The sequence below is a fragment of the Protomyctophum parallelum genome (assembly GCF_964188405.1).
Source record: "Protomyctophum parallelum genome assembly, chromosome: 3".
NCBI classification, from domain to species: Eukaryota; Metazoa; Chordata; class Actinopteri; order Myctophiformes; family Myctophidae; genus Protomyctophum; species Protomyctophum parallelum.
This window is the reverse complement of record NC_139698.1, coordinates 18,486,665-18,506,815: the sequence shown is the minus strand read 5'-3', so window position 1 is coordinate 18,506,815 and position 20,151 is coordinate 18,486,665. Positions and strand designations below refer to the sequence as shown.

Here is a 20,151-nt window from a genome sequence, read left to right as displayed (position 1 = left end):
ATAATGATAATTGGTTGAAACCGTCAAGGTACATTGTTTTAAATCTTAATTGTCTTGGATTGTGACCGCATCACACGTTAAGGTGAATTTCTTGTATATCCCCCTAACACTATAACCCTAATATTAACACTAATCCTAATATTAACACTAACCCTAATATTAACACTGAACTGGCACATCCGGACAGCAGGTGCATTAAGACCAACAGTGGATTTAAGACAATATTAAAAACAAGTCTGCACACTGCTCCTAATCAAGTCTTAATTAATGTTAAACACTTAAAATAGTGACGCCTCAGAATAGCCACCAATCAGTGCTGCAGTGACCACACAGGTGCAGTCAACGTGCTCTGAGTGTCTGTTGAGGTAATTAAAAATAGCCTATAATAAGACCTATTTATATATAATAAGAACTATTTATGCAACAAAAAAAATTACGATGATAATAATAATATCCGGGATTTATATTGCGCTTAAGATGCTTTACATGTGTGTGGGCCATGGGAGAGAAAAAAAGAAAAACAATTAGAGCTATAAGAAATTAAAGCAATACTAAAAGTAACCCCGTGGAATGCCCTCCCTAAGGCACTCAGAGATGCCCCCACCCTCCAAACTTTCAAAACCACCCTCAAGACCCACCTCTTCAATATTGCCTTCCCTAGCTAACCCTTTTCACTGTCTTTTAATGTTCTTTAGCTTTTAGTGTTTTTCCTTTTTTTTCTAATAAAGTAGTTTTTATTTTGTTGTTATGTAAAGCCCCCCCATGTAAAGAGTCTTTGGGTACTCAGAAAAGCGCTATATAAGTTTGAGATATTATTATTATTATTATTATTAACTAATATAATTCAAAACAGGTGGGTTTTCGGGGCGGTTTGGAAGGTAGGGAGGGAGGGGGCGACTCTGATATGCTTGGGGAGTGCATTCCAGAGAGAAGGGGCAGATACAGACTATAGGCCCTGTTGCCCCACAGAGGGGGGGGGGGGGGGGGGGCAACAGGGCTTTGCCCCACAGAGGGGGGGGGGGTGGGGCAACAGGGCGTTGCCCCACAGAGGGAAGGGAGCAACCACAGAGAAGGCCCTGTTGCCCCACAGAGGGAAGGGGGCAGCCACAGAGAAGACCCTGTTGCCCCACAGAGGGGGGGGGGGGGGCAGCCACATAGAAGACCCTGTTGCCCCACAGAGGGGGGGGGGGGGTGGGGCAACAGGGCGTTGCCCCACAGAGGGAAGGGAGCAACCACAGAGAAGGCCCTGTTGCCCCACAGAGGGAAGGGGGCAGCCACAGAGAAGACCCTGTTGCCCCACAGAGGGGGGGGGGCAGCCACATAGAAGACCCTGTTGCCCCACAGAGGGGGGGGGGCAGCCACAGAGAAGACCCTGTTGCCCCACATAGAGGGGGGGGCAGCCACAGAGAAGACCCTGTTGCCCCACAGAGGGGGGGGGGGGGCAGCCACATAGAAGACCCTGTTGCCCCACAGAGGGGGGGGGCAGCCACATAGAAGACCCTGTTGCCCCACAGAGGGGGGGGGGGGGCAGCCACAGAGAATACCCTGTTGCCCCACAGAGGGGGGGGGGGGGTTCTTTTTTTGCCTTAACCCTAATCCTAAATAACTTTAACAATAACATTAACATCAACTTGGAAATCAAGTTTTTGATTCTGAATATAAAATAATGTTTAATTAAATTACAAAGATATCATATAGGAACAAACAGCTTGGAAAATAAAAGTAAGGTTTACTATAGACCTAAACTGAGTCCTATAATTAAAGCACAGTAACACTTGAGGGAAGATGTTTGACCTCCTTTGCTTTCCATGTTGTCCCCAGGTGTGGACAGCTCTGCGTTTCCTGGCGGGCCAGTGGCTCTGGGTGGACGGGGAACCACAGCAGTACCAGAACCTGCCACTGTGTCCGGCCTGGGGGCGGCACTGTGGAACCCTACCCAAAGACCACAGCACCCAGTGGCAGATCAGGGACTGCATGGAGAGAAGGAACTTCCTCTGCATCAAATCCCCGGCAAAACAGCCATGAGGAATGGTAGGCCTGCACTGCAGGCACATAGTCAATGTGTGGTCATTTATATAATAGAGCTACGCTACTGCAGTATATGTAGATATATCTCTGCTGTCGGGCAGACACCAGCTAACTTTGTTTAAGGAAATGAAGAACACTTTGTATTTTTAAAACAAATTTGCATGATATGGGGACAGGTTGTAGAGTTGGCTGCTTTAGCAGACAACTAGTTTGAGGGTCCAATGGAGTTAGCTGGTTTTGTCAGAATCACTTTTTAATGCTATTCATTGGTTCGGTATTTTTTAACCAACACACACACGGGTGTTCAATAGCATTGATTCATGAAAAATAATGAAAGACATGAAAAATGGAGTAGGCTGGTTTCTGCCGGACAGCGAAGATATACAATGTGTGATCATTTATATACATTTATAGTTGTGCCATAGATATGCAGTATAGCTACATATCGTTGCTTATCTCCATAATTTAACTTTTAATGTTTTCTTTCCTCCGTACATTAAATACCCTATTTTATCAGTCAGCCGACGCAACACATTTTGAGCTTTTGATCTGCTTTTGATCTGCTTTTTATTTTTCTGAAAAGTAACAGTTTATAGTGTTGTACCAGCAGGGCCTCTCTCTCTCTGAGCACTAGAACTACAAGGATAACTATGTGAGCATCTACAGCAGGGATACTCAAATAGATGAACCTGTGGGACACATTACAACTTAATGACAAGTGGCCACGGTTGATACAATGACGACATTAATGTTAATTGATAACTTCTCTCTTTCATTTGCTTTATTTCCACATAATAAAGCAACTATTTCATGGCCTCGGCCTTCCATTTCTAGTCTGTCAATGATACAATTTGTAATCAAAGTAATTTGCTACAGTACATTTTCTCTATTTTGAATAAGTCTGTGCAATTAGCACATTCAAACAGTTTCCATGAAATAAACCAATTTACATTCAATTAAATATAGCTGAGCACATCTCTCTTTCAATTGCTTCACATTGTAATTTATGACAAGCCAACACAAAATAATGAATGGCTTTTCTAATAAATAAACTTAAAATAAAAAGGTAGGCCTATATGGGTGAATCAGTAGAAGACCAAAGTCAGGACGCAAATTGTGATCTCATTGTCTTATTTGTCTGTTTTGTTTTAAGTTCTCTTTTTTATCGTGCTCATGTGTCTTGGTCTTAATGCTCTGTGTCCGCCTTAATGATTGTTTTATGAAAAGCATCTTGAATGTCCTTGTTGTTTGAATTTGCTATACAAATAAACTGGTTTCCTGTCAGGTTAGTGCCTTTTAATTTGACCTTGCACTTGTAAATCGATCATCCTGGATGAGAGCGTCTGCTAAATGCCTACATTAAGGCCGGTATCATTCTGCTTTCTTTTGTCTAATTGTGTCAACCTAATATCTCTGCTGTCTGGAGGAAACCTCATAACTCCAAAATGTTCCATTTTTCAGGAAATGAAAAATATACGTTTTTAAACGATGCAATACTGCCTCAGCAAAGTTGGTGTTGTGACTTTAGTTTACTTGCAAGAGAAGGAGAGAGATGCAGTTAGCTGTTTTAGTTTGGGGGTCCAATTTGGGGGTCCAATGGAGTTAAGAGGTTTTGTCCAATGCGTTTGATAAGATTGATTGATTGATTTATTGATTGATTGATTGATTTAAGTGTCATGCTTAAGCCCAGCCCATATGGACTTACAGGACACTCATATGGTATGAGCGAGAGAGAGAGAGAGAGAGAGAGTGAGAGAGAGATGAAGCAGAGACCAGCACTACATATTGTATAGCGTGTCCGCACGCACGCACACACGCAGGCACGCACACACACACACACACACACACACACACACACACACACACACACACACACACACACACACACACACACACACACACACACACACACACACACTTAGGCAAACTAACCACCGCAATAAAGACAATGACCTTGACCACACACACACACACACACATTTGCATGGAGGTGATCTGCTTCATTGAAGAATGGAAATGGTTGCATAATATGTTTAGGCGTCAGTACATTTCTAGACATAGTCACAAAATGATCCTCTATCTAAATTAAATAATTATCAATAGTTCCATGTTGTCTGTGCTGCTGATGCCGTACTGTACCGACATATTCATCAACTTAAAATCTGAACTCATGCACACAATGATAGTCAGCTGTTGAAAGTAACTAAATACTAAGTACTGTACTTCTACCACTACATCTCAAGGTGGGGCAAATATTGTAGCCCTACTTTTTACTCTATTAATAATGTAATAGTAATTAGTTGTACTCGCATAATGATAGTCAGCTGTGGAAAGTAACTAAATACTAAGTACTGTTCTTCTACCACTACATCTCAAGGTGGGGCAAATATGGTACTTTTTGATGGGCCCCTCCTATGTCCAGCTGTTGGTGTGTGTAACCCAAATTCTGTCCTAACACAAACATTAAATGCCATTGACAATGAAAGGACAATTTGGAGTGTTTGTGTAAACATTGCATAACACAAACTTTGATGACGAAGGTGAGGACGCAAATTGTGATTGGCCGGAATGAGATGATGTATGATGACGTACGATGATAAGAGCACCCCTCACTTCACATGGGTGTGATTTATTTGCCATTGACAATGAAAGGAGAAATGATGGCAAATGTCCGCCAAATATGACGTAAATTTGTGCCAATCACATCAATTCACTTGTTCATGAGATGTGTATAATGATAAGAGTGCCTCTCACTTCACATTTCTTTTGTTGCATTTAGTTCCTCTTATCTCCTGATCAAAACAACAAATGTTTGTAATAATAACTTTGTTTAAAGTCCAACTATGTACCTGTTCTAACGAGACATTTAGTTACTGTGAGAGTGAGGTCTAGCCAACACCAACTCAGGACTCCTGGATCGCTGCCCTCCACACTTTCCTATCTAACATCAAGTTAACATTAACGTTAACGTTAATCTATTATTTTTGGGTTTTGCCTTTTTTTTCATCTTTATTGATAGAGGGATAGATGAAAGTAGGCTGACAGGAAATGGGGAGAGAAAGGCCGGCGGGATCGGGAGTCGAACCGACGGCACACTGACAGACTGGATTACCAGCCAAGGTGCCCAGACAGCTACTCCAGCCGCCCAGGCCCGGAACGCTAATATATAATAAAGCCTTGATTGGGAGCTTTACAAAGTTACAGTGTGCAGACTTCTATTTTGTATATTGCCACACCCTATAGCTGTTTGGTCCTGCACGGAAGGTTCGCATCTTACAATAAATCAGCGGATGAATGAATGCACCAAGTGTGTGTGTGTGTGTGTGTGTGTGTGTGTACACGTGTGTGTGTGTGTGTGTGTGTGTGTGTGTGTGTGTGTGTGTGTGTGTGTGTGTGTGTGTGTGTGTGTGTGTGTGTGTGTGCCTGTGTGTGTGTGTGTGCCTGTGTGTGTGCGTGTGCGTACGTACGTCTGTCTAATTCGATTTGGCATACGCGTTCCACACCACCACAGGGAGTGTAGTGGCCGGCCTTGAGTCTGTATGGGCACAAAATGGACACAGACAGACAGACAGACAGTTAAAATGGGTGCTATGACTACAGATATAACAGGTATTGCATACTAGGGTGGCTTTATGAATTGCCGGCTGTCATTATTTGTTCCCAACTTGCATCGTTCCCAAGTAGGCCGGTGTCTGATGGCCACAGGTCCAGTTGAATAAATGAAGCACATTAGAATGTCATTAACGTCTGTTGACCAAATACATTCAAATCCCTCCATTTGTATTATGCTGATTTACCCAACCCAAGCATCATGGAGACAGGACAGTTTTGAATGACTAACCTTTGAATGACAGGTACGGCCAAGCCCCGAAATACCTCTGTCTCAAAGAATTGACTCTTGTTTGGTGGATTGGATGAGTGAAAAAAAAAAGATATATATATTTTGTGTTGCAATAAAACTTTATAACTACAATATATTCAAGAACTTACTTTGTATAATGCAACTCATTAGTATAAACTACTCATCTGGTATCAAGACACGTATGTGGGTGTGTCCAGGTGCATGTAGGTGGGTGTGTCCAGGTGCATGTAGTTGTGTGTGTGTCCATGTGCATGTAGGTGGGTGTGTGTGTGTGTGTGTGTGTGTGTGTGTGTGTGTGTGTGTGTGTGTGTGTGTGTGTGTGTGTGTGTGTGTGTGTGTGTGTGTGTGTGTGTGTGTGTGTGTGTGTGTGTGTGTGTGTGTGTGTGTGTGTGTGTGTGTGTGTCCAGGTGCATGTAGGTGGGTGTGTCCAGGTGCATGTAGGTGTGTGTGTCCAGGTGCATGTAGGTGGGTGTGTCCAGGTGCATGTAGGTGTGTGGCTGTCATAAGAACAGTGTGACAGCCTGCTCCTCACCAGACAACTAACCACATCCTTATCCTGCTCTGTGAGTCCTGCTTTACTTAGACAACCAGGTCACACAGAGGACTGAGCTACAGAGTGGACATTATGACAACAACTGAACTCTGCTTGAACTGAAGAAACAACTTGTGAAAATGATGAAGAGGAGCTCATTCATGACCCCCCTCTCCCTCTTCCTCCTCCTCATCATCATTGCTGCTCTTCAATTGGAGGCGTTTGTCATAAAGAAAACATTTCACTATGTGGATGAGAAGAAAAACTGGTCTGATGCTCGACAGTACTGCATGGAGAAGTTCACTGACTTGGCTTCTGGTGGTGATCACAGAGAAGAGATGATTTTGGTTAATGAAGCCAAGTCTACGTGGATCGGTCTGTACAGAGACCCTGGGGACATTTCTGCCTGGAGGTGGACAGGAGAAAGGTATGTAGCCTTTGTGTGTGTGTGTGTGTGTGTGTGTGTGTGTGTGTGTGTGTGTGTGTGTGTGTGTGTGTGTGTGTGTGTGTGTGTGTGTGTGTGTGCGTGCGTGCGTGCATGCGTGCGTGCGCGCGTGCACGTGCACATGTGTGTGTATAATACATACAGTATATTTATGATGATTATTGAGTATTGTATATTATCTTCCACAGAGGGGATGCCTCACTTGACACAAACTGGGCAACAGGACAACTTGAGATTTTGAATTGTACCCGTATTGGGCGCAATGATAAAATATGGATGAATGGTAAATGTTCTGATAAACGTCGGTTCTACTGCTCTGATGGGGACAATGTCCTAGATGAGACTAAATCCATGAGCTGGTTTGATGCCCAGGAGAGCTGTAACAACAAGTCCATGGTCTTAGCCACTGTCACACAGAGCAACCAGCACAAGTTCACTGTGAATGGTTGGATTGGACTGCATTTACCCCCTAACACAACTGGAAGTTACACATCTAAAGACGTCTGGAAGTGGACTGGAATGGACTCAGACTATAGGAATTGGGCTCGGGGACAGCCAGATCTTGAGAACTGTGGCATCCTTTCCGTTAGTACTGACAAGTGGCACAGTTATCGTTGCTCTAATGAACTTCCATTCATCTGTGTCGTCGACAACGTGATCCTGGCGAAGGAGAACAAGACATGGGAGGAGGCTCTGGAGCACTGCAGGGCCATCGGCAGCGTCCACTCCAGCCGACATAATCATTACCGTGACCACCAGTATGACCTGGTGAGCCTGCAGTCTGAGGACAACCACCGCTACGCCAGGGACAAGATCCAGGAGGCCACGACCAATGAGGTTTGAGGGTTTGGGTTCAGGGGTCACATTGTGGCGAGAGAGAGAGAGAGAGAGAGAGAGAGAGAGAGAGAGAAGTTTGTTGAAATTAATGCAAACTGTATTTTCCTTTTTTTTTATAATGATGATAATTGGTTGAAACCGTTAAGATTTGTTTTCAATCTTAATTGTCTTGGATTGTGATCGCACCCCACGTTAAGGTGAATTTCTTGTATATCCACCTAACACTATAACACTAATCCTAATATTAACACTAACCCTAAAATAACACTAATATGAAGTGGGAGCCCGTTTTTCTTTTTGAGTGGTGCAACCACTCCTATTATAGACAACTATGTGTGTCCCTGGACCCTGGCTGGCTGGCTGTGTCCCCGTGTCCCTGGGTCTGAGCACGGAAATAGCATATTTTCTCCACCAAGTGTTTTGGATGCGGGGCGGCTCGCCGGAACCGGCACCGGCAAGCCGAGCCGAAAAGTAACGAAAAGGTTACTTTTAAAAGTAACGCTTTACTTTTTGGTTTAAGTAACAGTAAAGTAACTAGTTACTTTTTCAAAGTAACGGTCCCAACACTGATTAACACTAATATTAACACTAACCCTAATATTAACACTAATATTAACACTAACCCTAACATTAACACTAATCCTAATATTAACACTAATCCTAGAGCAAGAATAAACTGGCACATCCACTGGACAGCAGATTTAAGACATTATTAAAAACAAGTCTGCTCCTAATCAAGTCTTAATTATAGATTAATGTTAAACACTTAAAATAGTGACGCCTCAGAATAGCCACCAATCAATGCTGGGCTGCAGTGACCACACAGGTGCAGTCAATGTGCTCTGAGTGTCTGTTGAGGTAATTAAAAATAGCATATAATAAGACCTATTTTATATATAAGAACTATTTATGCAAAAATAAATTACGATGATAATAATAATATCCGGGATTTATATTGCGCTTAAGATGCTTTACATGTGTGTGGGCCATGGGAGAGAAAAAAATAAAAACAATTAGAGCTATAAGAATTTATAGCACTCAGAGATGCCCCCACCCTCCAAACTTCCAAAACCACCCTCAAGACCCACCTCTTCAATATTGCCTTCCCTAGCTAATCCTTTTCACTGTCTTTTAATGTTCTTTAGCTTTTAGTGTTTTTCCTGTTTTTTCCTAATAAAGTTGTTTTTATTTTGTTGTTACCTCTGTAAAGCCCCCCCATGTAAAGCGTCTTTGGGTACTCAGAAAAGCGCTATATAAGTTTGAGATATTATTATTATTAACTAATATAATTCAAAACAGGTGGGTTTTCGGGGCAGTTTTGAAGGTAGGGAGGGAGGGGGCGTCTCTGATATGCTTGGGGAGTGCATTCCAGAGGGGGGGGGGGGGGGGGCAGCCACAGAGAAGGCCCTGTTGCCCCAAAGAGGGAGGGGCAGCCACAGAGAAGGCCCTGTTGCCCCAAAGAGGGAGGGGCAGCCACAGAGAAGACCCTGTTGCCCCACAGAGGGGGGGGCAGCCACAGAGAAGGCCCTGTTGCCCCACAGAGGGGGGGGCAGCCACAGAGAAGGCCCTGTTGCCCCACAGAGGGGGGGGGGGGGGGCAGCCACAGAGAAGGCCCTGTTGCCCCACAGAGGGGGGGGGGGGGCAGCCACAGAGAAGGCCCTGTTGCCCCACAGAGGGGGGGGGGGGCAGCCACAGAGAAGGCCCTGTTGCCCCACAGAGGGGGGGGGGGGGGGCAGCCACAGAGAAGACCCTGTTGCCCCACAGAGGGGGGGGGGCAGCCACAGAGAAGGCCCTGTTGCCCCACAGAGGGGGGGGGGGGGGCAGCCACAGATCTTGCCTTAACCCTAATCCTAATCTTAACCCTAATCCTAAACATAGCTAAACAGCTTGGAAAATAAAAGTAAGGTTGACTATAGATCTAAGCTGAGTCCTATACTTAAAGGGACACTTCACCCTTTTTGCAAAAAAATATATGTTAATGACTTTTAGAAGCTTTAGATCACTTTCCTGGGGGTATTTATGTGTGTAATATGTGGTTTTAGATATTTTAGATTGTAGCAGTGAGCCTGTTTGCTCTGATGTCATGGACACTGGTCTCACTACCTTCCTGGAATACAATTCCCATAATTCTTTGGTGCACTGCTCCTCCTTGTGGATAGGGGGAGAGCTGTCTTACTGAGACAACATGTAGTCCAGGAAGGAAGTGAGCCCAGTGTCCATGACATCAGAGCAAACAGGCTCACTGCTACAATCTAAAATATCTAAAACCACATATTACACACACAAAGATCTCCAGGAAAGTGTTCTAAAGCTTCTAAACGTCATTAACATATATTTTTTTGCAAAAAGGGTGAAGTGTCCCTTTAAAGCACAGTAACACTTGAGGGAAGATGTTTGACCTCCTTTGCTTTCCATGTTGTCCCCAGGTGTGGACAGCTCTGCGTTTCCTGGCGGGCCAGTGGCTCTGGGTGGACGGGGAACCACAGCAGTACCAGAACCTGCCACTGTGTCCGGCCTGGGGGCGGCACTGTGGAACCCTACCCAAAGACCACAGCACCCAGTGGCAGATCAGGGACTGCATGGAGAGAAGGAACTTCCTCTGCATCAAATCCCCGGCAAAACAGCCATGAGGAATGGTAGGCCTGCACTGCAGGCACATAGTCAATGTGTGGTCATTTATATAATAGAGCTACGCTACTGCAGTATATGTAGATATATCTCTGCTGTCGGGCAGACACCAGCTAACTTTGTTTAAGGAAATGAAGAACACTTTGCATGATATGGGGACAGGTTGTGGAGTTGGCTGCTTTGTGTCAGCCGATGCAACGCATTTTGACCTTTTGATCTGCTTTTTCTTTTTCTGAAAAGTAACAATTTATAGTGTTGTACCAGCAGGGCCTCTCTCTCTCTGAGCACTAGAATTACAAGGATAACTATGTGAGCATCTACAGCAGGGATACTCAAATAGATGAACCTGTGGGACACATTACAACAATGACAAGTGGCCACGGTTGATACAGTGACGACATTAATGATTTGCTTTATTTCCACATAATAAAGCAACTATTTCATGGCCTCGGCCTTCCATTTCTAGTCTGTCAATGATACAATTTGTAATCAAAGTAATTTGCTACAGTACATTTTCTCTATTTTGAATAATTCTGTGCAATTAGCACATGGGTGGGTGACGTGACATGGTGTCCCTGGCTGTCCTTAGTGTCACTCATGTATAAATAAGAAATATATTTGTCAAAAACCTTCTGAATATTGTGCAGGACATTATGGTCCATGTGAACATACTCAAGATTAAAACATTTCATTCCTCATTTCTTCAGAATTGTCAACCAAACACAGCAAAACTCATATGGTGCGACTGTCCTGGCTTTGTTTCTCAAAGTAGGAACTTAAATAAAACTAAGGAAAAAAATGCTAAAATTATTTTAAAAAATCCATAAATATAATATAGATGTCTATTTGTGAGCCTAATCTTTTCAAAGTCCAAGCATAATGTTTTCAGTCATTTCTGATCAAAAATATTTTGTCCCCCAAACCAAAATCATATTGTGTGACACCATTTTGTCAGTAAGGCTGTTCAGCACTTGCATTACAATAGCATGACAGGTGTCTGTGGTGAATTATCATTTTAACATTTTCATAAAATACGATCTTGTTGGAACGCTGACAAATGCGACTCTTCCAAGTGTCTGTGGGTGTGACACCTTTTTCATTAAAAAAGCTTAAGGTATTAGATTTTTTGGTCATAATTACATGTAAATCTCTGTTGCTTTGTTATAGCTAGCATGTTGTTAGCATGCTAATGTGTAGCTAGTAGCCTCAAGGTTATGTTAAGTGCAGAAAACGTAATATCGTGTGACACTTTATCATAATGGTGTGACTGTTTTTCTGTCACGCCATATGACTTTTTTGTCACACCATATGATACAAACTGTAATTTCCTACAGATATAGCAATAAATAACAAAGTCCCATGTTTCTTTTGTCCATTTAAACATTTGTTTTAAACATTTTCACCTAAAATCTGCAACTATCCACAATAAATTGTGTTTAATTTCGTTTTATTCAGTCATTGCCATGTTATTCAATGTTAAAGCAATTTTCCTGTTGCTGTTTTTCCTGAGTAATTGTTTAATCCATCTGTAAAGTTCAGTACTCACTAATAAGTAGGTTAAAACACAGTTTGCTTTGAAAAATGAAGATATGATCATACGGTGTGACACTAAATAATTTGGTGTGACGTTCCAAATAGTGAAAAAATCATACCTTTATTAATGATGAAACCATTAATGTTTATGGATTACATAGCAAATAGTCTAAGGAAGAGTCACAAATATTTGTGTAATTTTAGAGAAAGTTTTGTCACAATAAATGCAAAATATATTGAAAGACCGATAACATGGGCCTCACATTGAGTGTTGATTACGAAAATAATATACAGATTTAATACATTTTCACAAAACTATAGTGGATCACAGGTTAGTTATGATAAAGGACTTTGATAAAGTGAGCAACTTAAGAAAGTTGTACTCCATTTTCATTTTATAAACAATTATTGTCATGTCACACCATATGACGATTTTAGGCACAAGTACAACAAAATGCTGAATAAATTCTGATTCCAATAAAATATCTAAAAACAAAATATGTTTCCATAAAGATGAGAGTGAGTAGAACAAAAGTAAATCACTTTTATTCCTGTTATTTAAAGGTTTTAAAAAAACACTTTTTTTGGGGTGTCACGTCACTGACCCACATTCAAACAGTTTCCATGAAATAAACCAATTTACATTCAATTAAATATAGCTGAGCACATCTCTCTTTCAATTGCTTCACATTGAAATTTATGACAAACCAACACAAAAGAATGAATGGCTTTTCCATCAAATAAACTTAAAATAAAAAGGTAGGCCTATATGGGTAAACCAGTAGAAGACCAAAGTCAGGACGCAAATTGTGATCTCATTGTCTTATTTGTCTGTTTTGTTTTAAGTTCTCTTTTTTATCGTGCTCATGTGTCCTTCCTTACATAATGAGTTTGGATGCTCTGTGTCCGCCTTAATGATTGTTTTATGAAAAGCATCTTGAATTTCCTTGTTGTTTAAATTTGCTATACAAATAAACGTGTTTCCTCTCAGGTTAGTGCCTTTTAATTTGACCTTGCACTTGTAAATCTATCATCCTGGATGAGAGTGTCTGCTAGATGCCTACATGTTCTAATCTATACCATTACCCTCTAAAGCAGTTGGCGTCTTCAAAGACTCGCGAGAGATGAAGCAGAGACCCCCTCCACATATTGTATAGCTGAAAGAGACATTTTACGCAGAGCGGACCCCCATTTGAAAAGATATGCCAGCAACCCCCATAAAGAGAAGATTTTCACGGCTTTCCCAAACTTTCTCATGTCTCATGTTCTCAAGGACCCCCACATTGACAATAATTAGCCCACAAACCCCCATTTGAAAAGATATGCCAGAGACCCCCTTAAAGGGAAGATCTTTACGGCTCTAGCAGTGATATGATATATATGATATAATACTTTATTGTCAGTTCACACTGAAATTTGTCTTGCGACACAGCAGCCAAGTATGCAGAACACATATACAAAACACAAAGAACAAGACAATTTACATACATAAAGACATGAGCAATATCCACCGCTTAGATTATCCTGTGGCAACTACATCTCCTGATTAAGCCTCAAGGTCGACTGGTGGACAAAGGACCTCTTTAGTCTGACCTTATTGTATGCTGGTACACCATATCTCCTTCCTGAAGGTAGCAACCTATATTCTCCATACATCACATGCTTAGTATTAGAGGTGATATTCCTTGCTAACCTTAGGATGCTGTTATCATACGTGGATGTATAAAGTTTCTGAAGTTGTTGTCCAACAATCTTTGAACAAATGTTCAGTTGTTGCAGCAGTTGTGACTTTAGGGCTGCAGACAAACATCCATACCAGGTGGTACTACAGTACTGAAGAACACTCATAATAACAGAAGTGAAAAACAAAAGAAGAATCCGTCTACTAGCACCGAAGGATCTTAGACGGCGAAGGATTGCAGTGATTCTCAACCCGTTCAATTTCAAGGACCCCCCAGTTTGACATGCATATTAGTCTACAGACATTTAATGGCATTTCTATCTCTGCAACCCCAATTTAGGAACACAAGTTTAGGAACGAAATGGACACTGTTCACGGTTCATTTAGTTCCATTTGTACACTCTCAGAGTTACAGACCCACAAGGATCCATTTGGTTCCAAACTATCATCTAGCTGGAAGACGCCCTGGAAACTCCCTCAAGGACTCCTGGGGGTCCCCAGACCCCACTTTGGGAACCACTGGTATAGCGCACAAGTGACAATTTAGGTTGCCATGGGACCAGATGAGTGCAGTGCAGCCACAGGCTGAGTTCACTGACTCTTAGGAGAGGACATCAAACTATAGTTCCATATAGCAGATCTACCAGCTCACAGTGCGGCACTCTGTGCTCGTGCTATGAGCTTGTAGATCTGCTATGGACAAAAGGTGCGCACAGCACACCGTGTGCACAGCACACCGTGCGCGATAATGTATTAACGTAATATCATTCATTATGATCATGAAGTACTGGCTGATGGTAAAAAGATACAGATTTATGCATAATATAGGGCTGCCTACAAAACCACTACAATGAAAATCACACCTGCGTGGAGTGAGGTGGCTCTCTTATCATCGTATACATCATCATGACATCATCGCATTCCGACCAATCAAAATTTGCGTCATCAATGTTTGTGTTCACACAAACACTCAAAATTGTCCATTCATTGTCAAAGGCATTTAATGTTTGAGTTAGGACAATGTTTGTGTTTGCAGTGCACACACACACACACACACACACACACACACACACACTAAAGGCTACATACATGGGAGGGGCTAGCACCCCTGAACAATGACCTAAAAACTACATGAATCACTGCCGGTGGCAAATAGTCATGAGCGTGGTCATGTTGCAGTGATCTTTTGTAGTAGTAGCATTGTTAGTTCTCAGTTGTTTCAAACAAAACAATACTGATGAAACTGATAAAACAAATGAGATCGAAGGAATCCCGAGAAAGTTTTTGACAGAGCTTTGACCTGCTTCGCTTGATTTGCTAATGTAGCTTTTAATGCTACTTCCGGGTACCGTCACAGAATTAATAACATTTTCGAAAAAATACTTTACTTTTTATTTATTATTACTTTTTTTTTTTTTACTTTTTTGGAACATGGTTCTTATATGGTATATTATGATTTAAAAATCATATCCCGTGTGAAGTGAGCGGTGCAACTCCGTTTGGGGGTCGCCGGAAGTTCCAGACCCAGAGGACCACGGCGCCGTTCCGGTTCCGGCAAGCCGTCCCACTTCCGAAACGGTAGAGAAATGAGATAGTTACCATGTGGGGGTCTCCGGGGGTCCCTGGGGAGACCCCCAGGAACGCGCCCAGGGAGCCAGGCTGAATCCGGCAAGTCGCCCCATGAAACGGTTGAGAAATGACCGTGTGGGGGTCCCTCTACTGTACTGTACTGTACTGTACTGGCACACCCGAAATCATATATACATAGTTACATAGTTAATATGTGCATGTGTGTTTGTGTGTTAGGTTGCGCACATGTGGTGAAAAACAGTCAAGCTGTTTTCGTGCTCAGACCCAGCCACCCACCCACACACATAGCTCCGTAAAGGGAGTGGTTGCACCACTCAAAACACGTCTATGGGATTTGAATGGGAAAAAAACACATCCGTAAACCTAGGGGGCATGGGGACTGGCACTCAGTATTTGCTAGATCCCATTATGGAGTAGCCTACAATATAACTGCCATGTAGGCTACTGGAAAACAGGCACCAATTATGAGGTTTGTCACATCCATAATATATTGGAACAAAAAGGATCTCAGAACTCAGGTCCAAAACATACTTCACAGGTCCATCATTTAAAATAAAAATAAAAAAATGAAATGACGGAACCAATAAGATCTCTGAAACAAATGTCACGGGTCCATTACTGTAGGAGTGTAGGGGGTCTGCCGTAGCCTGGTAGAACCACTCCCCCTGCTGGACAACATTTGCATTCTGCCAGAGGGTGAGTCTGGTGTCTCTCAGGCAGACACGATGTAGCCTGGGTAAACCCACAACCCCCTGCTGTATGGGGCCGCTAGAGGCGGGATCAACGCGAGATTTATGACACATTGAAGCTGTGCCACAGTGCAAAATGTAAACACAACCCAACAAGACTATACAACTCGAAATTATTATGGAGATTTTTGTCCCGATGCTTCTGGGTTCATCGTTTCTGCCTGAGAGATCCCAGATGCAGGCAGGAGGAGGGAACTTGTGAGTATACTGCCGCAATCTGGCGGAGTCAGGTTAGATCTGTCGAGTTGTTTAAAAAAATGTCAGAACCAATAAGATCTCAGAACAAATGTCACAGGTTCATAACAAAGGTTTGGGGTCCTTCATTGTGGATTCGTGAAGGCCTCTACTTGAGCAAAAAACATTGTCTACTGGCGCTTATCGGGCAGCCAGCTGCTCTAAGTTCATGTACATCACATTGTGAACATTCCGGATGCACAGGGTCCAGTAGAAATGTCAGCTACAAACCCATCAGAATCTTACCTGGACTGGACATGTCCCCTTTTGCAGTTTGGCATAGTGTACTGTCCCGGCAGTAATCGTGCACATGCGACAGTGGCTCAGGGGTAAGAGTGGCCGGTATAGAGCAGCCGGATGGGAACCGCGAGGTTCCCAGTTAGATCCCGGAATTCCCGTGTCGAAGTGTCGTTGAGCAAGACTCCGAACCCCTAATTTCTCCCGGTGGGCTGGTTGGTGCTTTGCATGGTTTCCTCTGCCATAGGTGTGTGAAATGGGTGAAATACACAATCGATGAAAAGCGCTTTGGATAAAAGCGCTATATAAATGCCCCATTAACCATTTACAGGCTGTTGGGGTGGAGGGGGCTTGAGCACCTGTCATTTTGCCCCCGTTGTCCAAAATAAACGTTGTAAAAAAAAAGAAGAAAATCACACTCGTGTGAAGTGAGCGGCGCTCTTATCATCATACATCATCATGGATCACATTCCGTGCTCAGCCAATCAGCCGAGAATGTTCCGTGTTCAGCCAATCAGCTGAGCACATTCCGTGCTCAAACGGACAGACGCACAAACACACAAAGCTGTGCATAGGACGGCGGCTCAAAAAATACAAAAAAATTATACAGAAATAAAAACTTTTTCATGTTCAAGGCCTGTCGTGGCTGTCTGAAGTCGGTCAGTTTCGCCTTCGCCTGACGAAGTCGACATCACGTTCCCTCAGTGTTTCGTTTGTGTGATTGTTAGCTTTGCACTGTACAGAGTTAATTGGTCATCTCGTCGATGTCTACTGCCGAGCTCAACTGGCAGAAGCCTGAAGTGGAGCTCAAGGATGTCGTCGTTTCTGCGTTTGTTCAGGGAAGAAAAAAGACTAGGTCTATTTAGAAGCATTTGCGGTGGACAATAGAAGGTCCGGACTCATCGTATTCCTGTTTGCTGATCCACATCTGCTGGAAGGTGGACAGGGAGGCCAGGATGGAACCTCCAATCCAGACAGAGAACTTGCGCTCTGGCGGGGCAATGATCTTGATCTTCATGGTTGATGGGGCCAGGGCTGTGATCTCCTTCTGCATCCTGTCGGAAATTCCTTGGTACATGGTGGTACCTCCGGACAGCACAATGTTGGCGTACAGGTCCTTTCGGATGTCGATGTCACACTTCATGATGCTGTTGTAGGTGGTCTCGTGGATACCCGCAGTCTCCAAACCAAGGAAGTTAGGCTGGAAGAGGGCCTCTGGACAGCGGAATCTTTCATTGCCAATGGTTATGACCACTCCATCGGGCAGCTCATAGCTCTTCTCTACGGAGGAAGAGTTGGCAGCGGTGTTCATGTCCTGCTCAAAGTCCAGGGCGACATAGCACAGATTCTCCTTGATGTCACGCACGATCTCCCTCTCGGCCGTGGTGGTGAAGGAGTAACCGCGCTCGGTCAGGATCTTCATGAGGTAGCCTGTGAGGTCGCGTCCGGCCAGATCCAGACGCAGGATGGCGTGTGGAAGGGCGTGGCCCTCGTAGATGGGCACGGTGTGCGTCACGCCGTCCCCGGAGTCCATGACGATACCGGTGTTACGACCAGAGGCATACAGGGACAGCACCGCCTGGATGGCCACGTACATCGCTTGAGTGTTGAAGGTCTCGAACATGATCTGTGTCATCTTCTCTCTGTTGGCTTTGGGGTTCAGGGGGGCCTCCGTGAGCAGGATGCTGTAGTCTTCAGGGGTGATTCTCAACTCGTTGTAAAATGTGTGATGCCATATCTTCTCCATGTCGTCCCAGTTGGTGACAATCCCGTGCTCTATGGGGTACTTCAGGGTAAGGATACCTCTCTTGCTCTGGGCTTCGTCTCCCACGTAGCTGTCTTTCTGGGCCATGCCCAGCATCACTCCTTGGTGCCTGGCGCGGCCGACGATGGAGGGGAAGACGGCGCGCGGCGTGTCGTCCCCAGCGAAACCGGCTTTGCACATTCCTGAGCCATTGTCAATGACCAGTGCGAGGACGTCGTCATCCATGACTGAGCTTGGGTTTAGGTGGTGGTTCTGCTTTACGTGAAGCTGTTTCAGGGGGTAAAGATTTTATTCTAAGGCTTCTTTTATCTGCGTCCTATACAAATATCTAACCTGTGATGTGGGAGGACTTTAAATATACCCGTCGGTGACATCACCGTGGCGTCATGTGAAGGCCTATTCATAGTCTGGATTTGTCGGTGGTGAGGTGACCACCGCTCCGGTGGTGAGGTGACCACCACCGGAGCTGAAATAACGTTGAGCGGTGGTGAGTAAAAACAGAGAGAAGGGCTGGAGCGGTGGCGGTGGTTTGCTCTTCACCACGGCTCGTGACGTCATGTTGTAGTTTGGTGGTCACCTAACCACCGAAAATCCAGACTATGTATGAGCCTTGTATGTCCAAGCTTGCCCCGAGTTTGACATGCCAGTGTTGAAAATCACCATGAAGGTAAAGCTGAGGACAAATTAACTCAAACTAACACAATTGTTATGTATTTAAATAGATGATGTTGTAATATTCATGAAATGCATAATTGTATGTTCCTTAAATATAAAAGAAAGATTGCCTGTTGATACATGGTACAAAGCCAAACTAAGAACATAATCGTCTTATTGAGAATAATTATGGATTTGAACCATATTATGTCACACAAAATGTATCAAAAGGCCACATTTCTGGTACCTGCAGCTAAGATGGGACCTCCGATCCAGACAGAATTTAGGCTCTGGTGGGTCAATTATGTTGATCTTCATTATTTGTGAACGTAATCTCCCTCTGCATCCTGTCAACAATGTGTAAACGGTGGTACCCTAAAGGCCTATTCATACTCCAGCTTTAGGTGATAAGGTGACCACCGAAAACTACAACATGACGTCACACCGCGGTGGTAAGTGACTCACATCTCATGAAAAGAAAAAACACAATGTTTTTCTACTCCGGCTGTGACATCATCGTTAGGCATTATTATTTAGATTTTTATTATCGTGAGAACGATGGCTTCCATTGTCTCATTGCAACTTTTCTAGAATAGAAGGCCTGCGGTTTCTATTATTATTATAATAGATGATGACAGTGGTAGACTGGTTTCTGAACTGCCCACAGCCCTCCCATGATGCGACCATAGACATAGAGTATAAAGAACTATAGAGACTGACCGGCACGATAGCCCCGCGGCCCCTGCTATTCATGTCAGTGTAATTTGCTCAGTGGCGTTTTTGAAGCACCCGGAAGAACCGTCTACTTCCGCATGTTCTACTTCCGGACACCAACATTTGGAGTCCAAAACGCGGAAGTGCAAACGAGCGCTCAACGTTAAAGCCCAGCTGCACAGGGTTTCCTCGTCATAACTCCACGGGTCCGCCTGCAGTCCCCACTCTACCACTAGGGCCGAGCGCCTCAACGTTGGAGAGCTTCACTGGGGCCTTGGATGAGACACAGACCGAGTAGAAACAAAATGGTGCTCATTCTATCTCAATGGGATAGTTCCAGCCATAGGAGCAATGTTTGGAACTATATCCCATAGGCACCCGCTTTGCGGCGAGATCAAAGCAGGTCACTACTCTCCTACTCTACACTCTGCTTTGGATTCATACTTTTGTGGGATCATATTATAGCAGAGTAGGCCTATATGTGGATTGCCTGGCTCCAGCCCATTGACCCTGCCAATGCCAAACAGTCTACATCAGGGCCTGGGTCTTCAACAGGTGCGTGCGTGGGCTGCGTGGCATGCGTGCGTGTGTTTTATTTAACCAGTAAAATCACACACGTGTGAACTGAGTGGTGCAATTCCCCCCCCCCCCCCCCCCCCTCT

At 43.9% G+C, this 20,151-nt stretch overlaps 1 protein-coding gene across 1 annotated transcript; it reads right to left on the bottom strand.

Annotated features, from left to right (window-relative positions):
• Positions 1–17,218: 17,218 nt before the first annotated feature.
• LOC310855853 (actin, cytoplasmic 1-like) lies at positions 17,219–18,346 on the bottom strand (the record flags this gene model as incomplete). Its single annotated transcript, XM_083761015.1, has 1 exon — positions 17,219–18,346. One exon carries the CDS (start codon positions 18,344–18,346, stop codon positions 17,219–17,221), a length of 1,128 nt encoding a protein of 375 aa, XP_083617141.1.
• Between the last annotated feature and the right edge of the window lie 1,805 nt (positions 18,347–20,151).